This window comes from Oreochromis niloticus, linkage group LG3, assembly GCF_001858045.2.
Source record: "Oreochromis niloticus isolate F11D_XX linkage group LG3, O_niloticus_UMD_NMBU, whole genome shotgun sequence".
Taxonomy (NCBI): domain Eukaryota; kingdom Metazoa; phylum Chordata; class Actinopteri; order Cichliformes; family Cichlidae; genus Oreochromis; species Oreochromis niloticus.
The window spans coordinates 3,085,816-3,100,577 of record NC_031967.2 but is presented as its reverse complement, the minus strand read 5'-3'; the positions used below and the strand labels follow the sequence as shown (position 1 = coordinate 3,100,577).

The 14,762-nt window shown below is 40.8% G+C and overlaps 1 protein-coding gene across 9 annotated transcripts in view; it reads left to right on the top strand.

Annotated features, from left to right (window-relative positions):
* Positions 1-14,762, top strand: part of ehbp1l1a (EH domain binding protein 1-like 1a) — a 44,282-nt gene that overhangs the window by 12,434 nt on the left and 17,086 nt on the right. For 3 of the 9 annotated variants that reach the window (XM_019348978.2, XM_019348973.2, XM_025905519.1), the window contains exons 7-15: positions 1,226-1,294; positions 3,429-3,674; positions 5,782-5,844; positions 7,994-8,209; positions 8,326-8,469; positions 8,596-8,754; positions 8,879-8,938; positions 9,020-9,125; positions 11,636-14,727. In XM_019348978.2, the coding sequence (XP_019204523.1) occupies positions 1,226-1,294; positions 3,429-3,674; positions 5,782-5,844; positions 7,994-8,209; positions 8,326-8,469; positions 8,596-8,754; positions 8,879-8,938; positions 9,020-9,125; positions 11,636-14,727 (4,155 nt within the window). The remainder of the gene's footprint in view (positions 1-1,225; positions 1,295-3,428; positions 3,675-5,781; positions 5,845-7,993; positions 8,210-8,325; positions 8,470-8,595; positions 8,755-8,878; positions 8,939-9,019; positions 9,126-11,635; positions 14,728-14,762) is intronic. The other 6 variants (XM_025905517.1, XM_019348976.2, XM_019348994.2 and 3 more) reach the window with 6 other exon arrangements.

Here is a 14,762-nt window from a genome sequence, read left to right as displayed (position 1 = left end):
CCACGATTGAAAGAAACTGGAAAACAGCTGAGCAACGTAGTCATTGACTTCTATCAGTCTGGAAAGTGTTTGGGACTCCAGCCAACCAACAGAGGTGATCCTTCTCTGGAGTGGCCGGCCTATAACAACAATATTACTCTAAGTGCACAATCACGGCTCATTCAGGTGGCCTTAAAAGATCCAGAACAGCATCTAAAGAACTGCAGGCCTCACCTGCATCAGGAGAACTCAAGAACTCAAAGGCTCGTCTCGCATTAGCCAACAAACTACTTGATGACCTCCAAGACTTTTAAGAAAATATTCTCTGACCTGATGACACAAAAGATTAACTTTTTGGAAGGTTTGACTACAAAAACTAACACTATATTTAATAAAAAGAACATGATACCAACAACAGACATGGAGGTGGTGCTGGGATGGTCTGGAGCTGCTTTCCTGCTTCAGGACCAGCAGAGATTACTATGATTGATGGAACCATGAATCCAGAAAATCAGAGAATCTCCAGTCAGCAGTTCAGGGCAGGAAACTCCAGCACACTGGGATTATGCAGCAGGACTATGATCTGAAAAACACACCAGCAAGTCCACCTCTGAATGACTAAAACAATCTGCTAAAAGTCTGAACTCTGCAAGGAAGTGAGCCAAAATTCCTCCACAGCGATGTGAAAGACTCATTTCCAGTTATTGCAAACACTTGATTGTAGTTCTTGCTGCCAAGTGTGGCACAACCAGTTATTAGGTTTGGAGGCAGTTAGTCACAGTTAATTCAAGATTTAATTAGGCAGCAATTACTTTTTAACAGAAGGCCAGGTAGATTTGGATGGCTTTGTTCCAATAATGAAATCGTAACTTTGTTGTATTGCACTGTATTTTGTATTTATTCTCCTTATCTTTGGCTGATATTAAAATTTGCTTGATTTGTAACAACAAATCTGAAAAAACTAAGAGATCTGGAAAAGGGCACATATTTTTTCATGGCACTTCCAAACAGATTTGTTCTGTTTCTGGTAGATATGGAATCAAGGCCACATGAATGAAGCGTTTTAGAAACTGTTTTTAGCTTAGACTCGTGTTGGAGGGAGGAAATTATGCCCCTTCTCTCTATTCTGTTTCTATTTGAACTTATTTTCCTTAAATGTTGCTGCTTCCTTTTTGGTTTCCTATATAAAATGTGCTTTCCATTCTTTTAATCTCTCTGCCTGCTGTTTTCTTTCTTCATAAAAAAGCCTCTGCTTCCTCCACTGAAAGAGTTCATGATCTGGCCTGGAGGCCTGTAGTTGAATCAGGCCCCACAGGTAATTCTAACTTCTGTGAATTTATTACAATTTCTCTTCCTCCTTTCAGTTCCTCTCTTCCATTTTCCACACTCACATATGTTTTCTTAAAAATAACACAAAAACCCACTTTCATATCTGCATCTGTGACTTTCCTTTAACCCTCTAAACCAGGGTGTCAAACTCCAGTCCTCGAGGGCGGGTGTCCTGAAACTTTTTCATGTGTCCCTGCTGCAACACACCTGAGTACGGTTAGTAGGTCATTAGCAAGACTCTCTATTCAATTCAGTTTTATTTATACAGCGCCAAATCACAACAACAGTCGCCTCAGACACTTTATACTGACTGTAAGGTAGATCCTACAATAATACATACAGAGAAAAACCCAACAATCATATGACCCCTTATGAGCAAGCACTTTGGCGACAGTGGGAAGGAAAAACTCCCTTTTAACAGGAAGAAACCTCCGGCAGAACCAGGCTCAGGGAGGGGCGGGGCCATCTGCTGCGACCAGTTGGGGTGAGAGAAGGAAGACAGGATAAAGACATGCTGTGGAAGAGAGACAGAGGTTAATAACAGGTATGATTCAATGCAGAGAGATCTATTAACACATAGTGAATGAAGAAGAAACACCCAGTGCATCATGGGAATCCCCCAGCAGCCTACACCTATTTCAGCATAACTGAGGGAGGATTCAGGGTCACCTGGTCCAGCCCTAACTATATGCTTTAGCAAAAAGGAAAGTTTGAAGCCTAATCTTGAAAGTAGAGATAGTGTCTGTCTCCTGAATCCAAACTGGAAGCTGGTTCCACAGAAGAGGGGCCTGAAAACTGAAGGCTCTGCCTCCCATTCTACTTTTAAATACTCTAGGAACAACAAGTAGGCCTGCAGTGTGAGAGCGAAGTGCTCTAATAGGGTGATATGGTACTACAAGGTCATTAAGATAAGATGGGGCCTGATTATTTAAGACCTTGTATGTGAGGAGCAGGATTTTGAATCCTGGATTTAACAGGAAGCCAATGAAGGGAAGCCAAAACAGGAGAAATCTGCTCTCTCTTTCTAGTCCCTGTCAGGACTCTTGCTGCAGCATTTTGGATCAGCTGAAGGCTTTTCAGGGAGTTTTTAGGACATCCTGATAATAATGAATTACAGTAGTCCAGCCTGGAAGTAATAAATGCATGAACTAGTTTTTCACTCTGAGACAGGACATTTCTAATTTTAGAGATGTTACTCGAGAACTTGACTGCATGCTGAGGTGGCGACCCCTAACCCTACTCAATTAAATTTAAATAAATGTAAGTTTTTGAAAAAATGTACAACTAAAAGTACTTTTATTGCACCATGTTCATTCACTCATGAGCTGCTGTAAAATGAATCAAATGGCTGAACTGCCACCTCAGCATGCAGCCAAGTTCTACAGAGTCTTGCAAATGACCTAATAATTTTATTCCGATGTGTTGCAGCAGGGACACATGGAAAAGTTTCAGGACAGCGGCCCTCGAGGACTGGAGTTTGACACCCCTGATCTAAAGCCTAACCTGTCGCCGTGCATTTTCCAATGTTTTTTTCTAAACATATGTAACTCCTGAAGCATTTGCTGAAATGAAAAAATTCATTTGCTTCCTAAAAGCAGTGACTTTGTGCTTTTCAGTTTTATTAGGTACATTACGGTAATCCCAGGCATGGTGTTGCATTAAAGTTTGGTTGAGAGAAGAGAGAGCGAGTGAGTGTGATGGAGCTCTGCAGAAAACAGACATTTTATTGGCATTTGGTTCTTTTTTTGTGTTTTTTTAAAACATTGTTTTGTTTTTGTTGTTTTCTGTGTTATTTGACAAGCTCTGGATGTGGCGCCTTGCCTGGGAGGACCATAGTGACCCTAATATCACTGAAAAGCACAGAGTTGCTGCTTTTAGAAATCATTACAATTTTTTGATTGGGCCACTGGAACAAGAGTTATATTAGTTTGACCTAAAGGTTTGGCCTAAAACTGATTTGATGGGTTAAAATCAGTGTCCAACATGACCTTTTTATTTGTTAGAGCCAGTCATTATTTTTTTTTTATTTCTGCTTGTTCTCTGTTTCCTTCTGACCTTTATTTCATTTCTTTATTTTCCGTCTTCTCCCTTATCCCTGTGCATTCGTATCTTTCACTCAGTGACCTCAGAGACTGATTGGAAAAGGTCTTCTGGCATTTCTTCCACCTTTTCAGCACCATCGTATCCTCTCCTGTCACTGCCAGTCCCTGATCCATCTGCTCCATCGTTCTTATTGCAAACCCACGCACAACCGCCAAGCACTACCCAGCCAGCTCGGCCCTCTCCCGATGCCTACTCATTGCCAGCCTTTACACACTCTCACCTTCCTGTACTCCCCAAAATCTTCCAGCACACTGTTGGATCAGGTACTCGTCAACAGATGTTACTAATTTTGTGTGCTTGCCTTTCTTCTCTTTGACCCTGAGAGCCCATTTTTAAAGAGATTATCTGCATTTGATTTAATGCATCAATGCATCTGTTGCATCAGTTGCAGAGCTGAAGCACTTTCTGTTAAAGGAGTGTATTTTCATGGATTTACACCTATTCTTAGTAAAGTTAGGATGAAACTACAACTCGCCATATCAAGTTGATATTTCTTACTCATTATATCCTGTTGTGATGCTGGAAGTCATTGTTATAGCTACAGGGAGTGCAGAATTATTAGGCAAATGAATATTTTGTCCACATCATCCTCTTCATGCATGTTGTCTTACTCCAAGCTGTATAGGCTCGAAAGCCTACTACCAATTAAGCATATTAGGTGATGTGCATCTCTGTAATGAGAAGGGGTGTGGTCTAATGACATCAACACCCTATATCAGGTGTGCATAATTATTAGGCAACTTCCTTTCCTTTGGCAAAATGGGTCAAAAGAAGGACTTGACGGGCTCAGAAAAGTCAAAAATAGTGAGATATCTTGCAGAGGGATGCAGCAGTCTTAAAATTGCAAAGCTTCTGAAGCGTGATCATCGAACAATCAAGCGTTTCATTCAAAATAGTCAACAGGGTGGCAAGAAGCGTGTGGAAAAACCAAGGCGCAAAATAACTGCCCATGAACTGAGAAAAGTCAAGCGTGCAGCTGCCAAGATGCCACTTGCCACCAGTTTGGCCATATTTCAGAGCTGCAACATCACTGGAGTGCCCAAAAGCACAAGGTGTGCAATACTCAGAGACATGGCCAAGGTAAGAAAGGCTGAAAGACGACCACCACTGAACAAGACACACAAGCTGAAACGTCAAGACTGGGCCAAGAAATATCTCAAGACTGATTTTTCTAAGGTTTTATGGACTGATGAAATGAGAGTGAGTCTTGATGGGCCAGATGGATGGGCCCGTGGCTGGATTGGTAAAGGGCAGAGAGCTCCAGTCCGACTCAGACGCCAGCAAGGTGGAGGTGGAGTACTGGTTTGGGCTGGTATCATCAAAGATGAGCTTGTGGGGCCTTTTCGGGTTGAGGATGGAGTCAAGCTCAACTCCCAGTCCTACTGCCAGTTTCTGGAAGACACCTTCTTCAAGCAGTGGTACAGGAAGAAGTCTGCATCCTTCAAGAAAAACATGATTTTCATGCAGGACAATGCTCCATCACACGCGTCCAAGTACTCCACAGCGTGGCTGGCAAGAAAGGGTATAAAAGAAGAAAAACTAATGACATGGCCTCCTTGTTCACCTGATCTGAACCCCATTGAGAACCTGTGGTCCATCATCAAATGTGAGATTTACAAGGAGGGAAACCAGTACACCTCTCTGAACAGTGTCTGGGAGGCTGTGGTTGCTGCTGCACGCAATGTTGATGGTGAACAGATCAAAACACTGACAGAATCCATGGATGGCAGGCTTTTGAGTGTCCTTGCAAAGAAAGGTGGCTATATTGGTCGCTGATTTGTTTTTGTTTTGTTTTTGAATGTCAGAAATGTATATTTGTGAATGTGGAGATGTTATATTGGTTTCACTGGTAAAAATAAATAATTGAAATGGGTATATATTTGTTTTTTGTTAAGTTGCCTAATAATTATGCACAGTAATAGTCACCTGCACACACAGATATCCCCCTAAAATAGCTAAAACTAAAAACTACTTCCAAAAACATTCAGCTGTGATATTAATGAGTTTTTTGGGTTTATTGAGAACATGGTTGTTGTTCAGTAATAAAATTATTCCTCAAAAATACAACTTGCCTAATAATTCTGCACTCCCTGTAATGTTGCAATAACTGAAGCTGAAAACTCCCAACTTTAGGCTACTCCTGCCATCAAACTCATCTCCACTGCACGCTCTCCTTCACCTCTCATGTGCATTTTCATAAACGCAGATTCAGTCAGTATTTAATCCTGTCTTCTGGTTGTAGTGCAGTTAACAGTCTGCATATTCTCACTTGCTCTCATTATTTGTCTTTTGTCTTCACACTGCTTTCTTTGCTCTTCTGATTCTGGCGCTTCCTGGACATGTTCTGCTGGCGTCTCGTGGACATTTCAGCTCCTCAAAGGCCCCAAAGCTTCCATTTTGGCTCCTCTTCAACTGAAGGCTTGAAGGCCCAAGGTTTCCTCTCTTTAATTTCTTCACAATTCCCCTTTAACCTCTGATCCATCTTTCTATCTCCCTCAATCCTCGAATTCCTTGGAAACACGTTTGTTTTTTACAAAACAAACCTCTTTGCAAGGAATCCCATTCTACTCTGTTCTTATTGACATTAGAGCAGATGCATCATGTATAATGGTATTTATATATTTAGGCTAATGCTGCACTTCAGGGAAAAACATCCATTTAAGCAAACATACCATAAAATGTATAAAGGAAATAAAATCTGATAAAACCAGGTAAACTAAAGGTGGGCCCACACAGGAAGTGATACTTTGCTCTGTCGCTTTAGTTGGTGGCTAGCAGCTGATGTTCCTGTCTTAGGTTGCCTGGGTAACCATTTCATGGATGTGCTGTCCTATCCAACCAATGCTATCCTGGAAATCTTGGTAGTTGCTTCTTGTCTTGGAATTGAGAAAGGCTTAACTCAGGACCTCCTGCTCCTCCCCACGCCCACTATTAGACACTTACATGGAGAAACCTTCTGAATACAAGCTCTCTCTCACACACACACACACACACACACACACACACACACACACACACACACAGACACACACTATTGTGGTTGACTGATGCCTCTAACCATATGCATTATTAGCTCTGTATGCTGCTCGGTAACATTCGATATTTATTGCTCACTGTAACTGATGCTCATGTTGGTTGGTGCTGTGGTTTCCCTGCTGTGTTGATTCTTTTTTCAGCAGGTGATCGAGCAGATTTTCAGTTTCTTTCTATCTTTTCTCCCTCGTCTTTCTCTTTCCTGTCGCCCGGTCCTGTACGTTCTGATTGTAATAAAAAATATAAATAATAAAAATTGAACAAACTATGACAGTCAAGTGGACCAGCATAGCAAAAGCCGTAGTGGTCCACTTGGGAAAATAAATTTGTTGGGCATTTTTCTTGGCTGGACGGGACAGGCAGGAGTCCCAAAAACCTAAAAAGTGTTTTAAATATCTCCGTCCAGAATTTACCGAGACGAGGACGAGATCTATAGCCTACACATGGGATTTAAATCAGGATAGATCTCAGCAGTTTCTCTTTGCACACAGGGATGATGAACGAACTCTTCTCAGAACTGATTCCCATGTGTCATCCTTCAGTCGCCATCCAAGGTCCTCTGTTATATTGTTGAGCAGAGTCTTTGGTGTTTGATGTGAGAAATCGATCAGGTTAGATCGAGCAAAATGTCTAATCTGAAGATACTTAAAATCTGGTTACCTGTGAGACCGTACCGTTGTTCCAGCTGGGTAAATGAAGCAAAGACTGAAGGGAACAAAATAGGGGGATTTATCTTTGTTAGTTTGCCAAAGGAGATGAGTATAATGGTTTTATAGATGATAGAAAGCATTCACTAAACCTACATTTAGAAAGGCTGTAATGTAAATAATCCCATTCTACCTGGTGGAAAGCTTTCTATGCATTGAGAGACAGGATAATCTGTCTGAGAGAGGGAGGCCTGCACAATATTCCAAATAAAGAGTCCATGTCTTCCTATGATAAAACCAGTTTGGTCCTGAGATGTGATAGAGGGAAGCCGAGCATGTTGGTAGGTGGTTAAAGTGCTTTATAAATAAAGTTGACCCATCGCTTCACAGGCTGTTCCTGTCTCAGTGGCCTCTGGCCCCACGGCACTGCTGGTCACTTCCTGTGTGGACCCATCATTACAAGCATAGTTTACATATTGAGAATGAGCTAAATTATTATTTTGACTCTCATTCAGCATTTGGGTACAAGACTTACTGATCTGAATGTATTTTGATAACAGATCAATAAATTAAGCATTGCCAGAGCTCTGATGTCATAGCTTTGAAAACAACAGTAGAATAAATACTTTCATATGTTAAATACAAAAACTAAATCTAACCTGGAAAAGTTGTAAAACTGCTGCCAAATGTAGTGTTTTACACAAAGTAGTGTGTCATGCAGCAGATGTTGTATGTAGTATTCTGCATGCACAGGTAAGCTTACCTGGTTTCCTTAGTATATTTTCACATGTGAAAAGTTTGCTGTCTTGATTATCACAATGATGCAGCGATAACTGTCTTTTCTTTTCTTTTCTTTTCTTTTCTTTTCTTTTCTTTTCTTTTCTTTTCTTTTCTTTCCTCAGCCTGTCCTAGTGCACGTACAGAGCAGAGTGGTCCTTCTTTTTCCTCTGTTTCCTCCTCATCATCCTCAGCTCTACTCAGCTCTTTCCCTATACCTCCACCACGTCCTGCTCTCAAAGCCTGCTCCACCTCTGAAAAGCTTGCCCCACCTCTGCTAGAGTCTGATATGGGGTCTGCCCATATCAGACCTACAAGTCTCCCGTTTTCCCCAGAGTCAGGTAAAGGCACAGAGATGAAAGTGTAGACCAAGCAGATATTTTCCACGCCCTTTACTTTGCCTTTACCTGTGGTTTTTCCTTACTCTGTCCTCCCATGTTTTCCCCTTTGTTTCCAGCTTCCTGGCAGACTGAATGGAGGCCTCCTAAATCTCAGGTCCCTCTAGCACAGCTTGCCCACTCTCCCACGTCTCTGCATCCCTTTGTCAGTGATCCTGGACAAGCTGCACTTCTGCAGAAAAAGCAGAGACTAGAGATGCCATGTAATTCTGCTCTACTTTAAACCCAGCTCCAGTACTCTGCCATGTTGATCAGAGGCTGCTTGCTGTACTTCTGTCTCTTTCATTCATTTGTCTCGGTTTTTCCCTTCTTGTTTTCTTTCCTATCAGCTTCATCTTCTCCGCCCACTGCTCAGCCTTTAGATGAGAAACCCAGCGGAGGGTCTGGATATGTTTCTTTTTGGAAACCTCAGGTCACATCTGCATTAGAGACCCCCTCACCTTCTCTGCATCTTTCCTCTTCTCTTTCAGTCTGTGAACATGATGCAGGTACATGCACATGGTTAGGTTCAGCACAGACAAGAGTGTAGCCACTATGCTAGCGTGATGGCACATGAACCTCGTTTTTTAGCTTGATTTGTAAAATCGTATCTTTGCTTTTCCTTCTTATTAGAGTTCAAAAGACAGCTGAGCACTCTGAATGAAGAGGATAACCAGTGCACGGCACCCACAGGTAAGCATCAAGTCAGCATTCAGTGGGGTAAGGCCTACAGCACTGACTGCATGGCTAACTTTCTGAACTGTATGTTATTAGCCTCTAACCCTGGAGGCCGAGCCAGCCAAAGGTCAGAGCAGGTCAGAGCTTCAGAGAGGAAAAGAGATACAGCGTTTGGACTGGACACTGCCAAAGCATTAGCGGGGTAAGTTGGCCCTGCAGGCTGCTTGAGTTTGGCACTTCTAAACATTTGCTGTGTTTTCATGATTGTTTAGCAATAATCCACGTTCCCATATCGCAACATTTTTGCTTATGGTTCTATCAAACTGTAGTTTCGAGAGTACTTCATTCGTGTAGTTATCTTTTTTTAATTGGCCTATAAAAATGAAAAGCCTTTACACTTTATTCTCTTGCAATTCTGAGCCACTTTATTTGAAGCTGCTGTGTTTAGAACATTGTCTGGAAGTTATGTTCTCTCCGTTTGTGCTTTGTCAGAACTTTTAATTGGATTTGCATTTTTTAACAAAGTCAAAGTGAAACAAATCTGAGTAGTGAGGTGGGCAAAGATTGTGTTTGTGTGACCAACAAATCCCCAAGTTTTCACTGTAACAAAATGACATGCTAGCATGCTACGCAACAGTTTCACTGCTGTCCATGTGAGACAAATTTAGGAAACACAAAAAGTGAATTTTGAAAAAACAACGATCATGCTCGTGGTCTCACCGCACAACTGAGATTTGGCTTTTTGGCTTGGAGACGATGTATTCGTCAAATAAACCTGCTGAATGCTACTCAGAGACTCAGCTCACATGAGCAGCGATCTTCAACAGGAAATTTTGCTCAGCTAAAAACACACATTTAGTTTATTTTCTGCAAGTATTCAACTTTACAAGTGCAGGAAGTCAAAACAGGACTTACTTTAAGTGATTTAAAAATAGCACCTGAACTGTAAATAGTTACACAAGAAGATGATTTTGGTGGGGAATATAAAAAAAGTATTTATTTATTTTTTTATTACATAATGTTTAATGTGACTCAGGAAGTGTTGCTTTTAATAAATGATAATAGTGTCATAATTGTAAGAAGAAGATGTATTTACTGAGCAACAAAACAGCCTCGAGATCAAGAGAATAAATAAATGAAATAAATACAAAAATACTTCAAAGCTGTCCAAATGGTGAGCTCAAGCAGACAGGAATTTGTGCAGCTTGATGCAATTTTTTATTACAATATATAAAAACCACCCCATGCCATTTCAATCCCCAAAAAAATCACAGAATGTGTGGCATGCTTTGAAAAGATGGACGCATCGGAGAGCAACATGGAGTTTGGATCTTGCCCAAAGATATTTGGCGTACAGACTGGAGCAGCCTGGGATCAAACCTCTAACCTTCCTTAACCTTAGTAGATGACCTGCTCTACCTCAGAGCAGCTACATCCACCTCAAGGAAACGGTCAACAGCATCCACATTTCTTTAGTAAGGTTTCTGTCAAGTCGAGTTATGGCTGATATATTGTCTCTAACCAAGCTGCAAAGAAGTCATACCCTTTCCCATCAAGGCTGCTGAGATCATATTCTGAAATTCAAGTCCATCAACCATCATCTCAACAGAACAGGGTTGGAAAGTTATGGGAAGGTCAGACCAATCAGATTTTAGATCTGATCTGATTTTGCTGTTGCTTTGAAAACAGTGTTTGAGTTCCCTTTGTGATGTTTCTGGGTGAATTTTTGAAACTTCTGCTTTTTGATTCTGTTTTTAGAAATGTGAATTGTGAAATGTGGCACTCAGTTCCTGACAGGCCACTATTTGTGATTGCTAGTCCCTTGCTTTGCATTGTGATGCAGTGATGTGATACATTGTTACAGCTAAACACCAGCTGGCAAAATTGTTATTTGTAGTTTGTAGTTTGTATCAGTTGTGTAGTTTTGAACTTTTTGTGGTTGCTAAAGTTATAAAGTAAGTTAAAGTTAGAAAGGAGAGAGAGTGTTGCTAAAGGAGCTGAGATCACTGAAGTCACTTTCAGAGTCACTGGTTGCCATTATGTCAGATTATGGTATTAGTGGTATGGTGGAAACAGTGAGAGCAGCTAAGTGTAAGTGAGTGTGATACCTGACCTCTGCTCTGGATGCCATTAATTATGCTCTTTTTCTGAGATGAGCTTCAGTTGTTGTTATTGTCACATGTCCAGCAATAGTGATGTTACTGAACAACACTGGTTGCAGCTAAAAGCACTGAATATAAAGCAAAAATGAAAATAAATAAAAAAGTAATCAAAGACTACACATTGCAACAAAGTCAGAACAAATGACCAAAACTGTTGCACAGTCGCTGTGGAATCATCTAGGCAAAGTGTTGTGACTTGGTGCTTTGTTTGTGGGGTGCAGTTCTTGAGTGTGGTGTCTTAGTACTGAAAGGACTGTTTGTTGTGACAAATGACCATGCATGACATTATGAAGTTATTAAAGGACCAAAGAATAGTAGTAATGCTTTATTAAAGCATGCTATTTTTAAAAAAGGATTTTTAACATGATTGTATATCTACTTCACAGTGACCCTAACCCTGTACACGACTTCCACTGTATTAGTATGAAGATAACCTGAATTGCATTGATCTTTGATAAAATGATCTAATACATTTATTATATTATTGTGGCATCCTCCTCCTTCACTTTGTAGAGTATTGACTGTGACTTTGTATTTACCTTCTCTTTAGTGATGAAAACATGGTTTTACTTCAGTCCACATGTTCGATTGGCGCTACAAAACCACTATTCCAAACCCAAGTTAAAAACACTGAACAGCAACCACAAAAACCTCCAAATAATAACACCATTCAATGGGAAGAGCTACCAAAAATGACTACAGAAAATTATCCTGCAGACAGGATCATTCTGTGGGAAGAGCTACCAAAGGTGACTACAGAGGAAATTAGAAAAGCACCACAGAAAGACAGTGAGACGATGAAAGAAATGGCTGACACGCACCCATCGTTCACCTGTGCATCCATGTTGAGCACTGCTGGGGATAAAATGGAGACAAATAGAAAAGCTGGGATACTGTTGCCTGGCCCAACCATCAGCAGCACATTTGGATTTCCTGCTACTTCTAAACAAACAACTGAATCCCTTTTGCACAATGAATCTACTTGGAAAAAGTCATCAAAAGAATTTGAAATTGCAACCACAGAACTTGGTCTTCACCCAGAAGGACACGTATATCTAGAAATAGATAAAAACGTTTCCCAGCCTAGTGCACGATTTGTGCAAAGTTGTGTGACGCCTGAAACTGGCTATAAACAGGTTAATTTTTTGGAAACCTGTTCCAGATTGACAAACATTGCTGGCATGCCATCCAAAATGCCACTAGATGATGAAAAACAGTGGCGTGTTGATCGAAAGCTAATCTGGAAGAAACAATCTCAAATACAGGGAATATTACCACCATCTTCATTAGATGAGAATGAAAGTGAGAAGAAGGAAATGGTTTCACTGGCACGCTCTTGCCCCAGGAAGGCTAGAAATCCAGGATTCCCATCTGTATCTCAATACAGTTATGCTTTTCTTCCAAAAAGTCCAGTGGATATAAATCACTTTGGTCCAGATGTATCTGGCTCAGAATCTGTTGTTGACAACAGATCAAAGATATCACAAGAAGAATTTAGTGCCTTGACTGAAAAAGAAGTGTTACTAGGAGAGAAGGATGGAATTGAAAAACTGGGAGTTTTGACGCCAACATGTCCAGAGAATTCCTCAGTAACAGACATCACCGTGATTCCACAATCTACTATGGTAAATTGTGGATTGGCTAAAAACAGCATTTTAGGTTCTTGTCCAAAAATCTCTCTAATTGAAGGCATTCCCTCATTATTGGAGAATCCTTTCAGTAAAAATTGGATAACAGATTATAAACCTTTAGCTGTAAAACAAGCAAAACCCAACATAGTAATGACTGAATATAGCCTTGACCATGGTGAAATGAAGGTAATGTCAACTTTTGCCTCGATTTGTCCAAAAGAAGCTTCTGTCCCAGGATTTCCATCTGTTTTTGCACCGACAGTAATCTGTAATGAGTCTAGAATGCTCAGTCTCCTTCCATCTTCCCCCACTGTCTCCAGTATAGCTGGTTTTCCATCATTGCAGAAAGCTGACAGCAAAAACTGGAACACCATTCATCAGCCATTGTGGGAGAAGCCGACTGAAAAGGAGCTCGTGTTAGTAATGGAGCTCGATAAAATACCTAAAAACATGAATGGAATTGTTTCTCTTGCACAAAGTTGCTCAAGGAATTCGTGCATCTTTGGGTTTCCCTCTGTGCCAAATCCCAGATTGTATAATGTTGCAGATATGACAGATATGCTCAGTCTTTCATACTCATGCCCCAAACTGTCACAAATAGCCGGATTTCCATCATCTTATGATTTAAAAGACTGGATAATAAACAAGGAACCACTGTTTGAACCAAGAATAAAAGAAAAGCAGATGGACAGAGAGAGCAAAATGAAAAGCAATGAGAGAGTAATGAAATTGATGGTTTTCCTTGTACCAACTTGTCCCAAAGTTTCAAGTATTCCTGGTTTCCCATCTGTTCCATGTCCCAGAATTCATGGCCTGAATATGGTCAACCTCCTTCCTTTGTGTCCAGTAATTTCTACTGTACCTGGATTTTCATCAATTGAATCACATCTGAACGTGGGATGGCCATCTGAAACGGATTTATTGATGCACAGACCACAAAGGAATACTCATCTTAGCATAATCGGCTCACCAGTGATCATAGACAAACCAAGCCACATGCTTCCTTTAGTTCCATCTTGTACAAGATCATCATTGATTCCAGGCTTTCCTACTGTCACTAAATACAATATCCTAAGTCTCCTACCTGCTTGCCCGCAAGTATCAAGTTTGCCAGGGTTTGCCTCACTCAAGGTGGACTTAAAATCCCAGTGGCTTTTAGATCCATATACTTTGCGTAAAAATCCAAAGGAGACAGTTTTTCTTAAAGATGTTCCAAATCAAAATGCAGAGATTATGCATTTAATGGCCCCAGCTTGCCCAGAAAACTCCAGAATCCCTGGATTCCAGTCTGCACCCCATTACAATTCCAACATTAAATCCAGAATAAGTTTTGTACCTTATTGCCCCAGTGCTTCAAGTATCAAGGGATTTGCATCCATGACTCCAGTACCAAGCACAGGTTGGCTAAGTGAAACAAACACAATTTTGTCAAGGCCTCAGAAGAAAATGGCAGAAATGTTTGTGGTACTTACACAACAGGACAAGTCGGATTCCTTCAACATAAATATGATAGCACAAGTGGGATCTTGCCCCAAAAAAGCCAGAGCATCCGGTTTTCCGTCTGCTCAAATTACAAACAAATCACCAAATATGGTCAGCCTCAACTCTTCTGCTCCATGTGTTTCATGCATCCCAGGTTTTCCATCAGCCAGAAGGCATAGTGCTGAATCTATGAACATACAAACCGTGGCCACATTCAACAAGATCTTGTTGAAAAACCTACACAATAAAAGAAATAGCATTGCAGAGTTTCCTGCAAAACAAGACCATAAACAAGATGAAATTAAGAACATGGCAGCAATGGCTCCATCGTGTCCAAAACTCACTCAAATTCCTGGGTTCCCCAGTATTTTGCAATTGAATCCAATTGCAAAAACAATGCCTGTGCCACCTGCAACTAAGAAGCAGAACTTGCAAGAATTACCTCATGCAGAGTCATATCTCAAAGACACAGGAAATCCTGGTGTTTCCTTTGCATCTGGTAGCCGTCCAAGCACAGAACTTTCATATGGTGAGACATTTGTAATGTTAATATAAAGCTCGGAT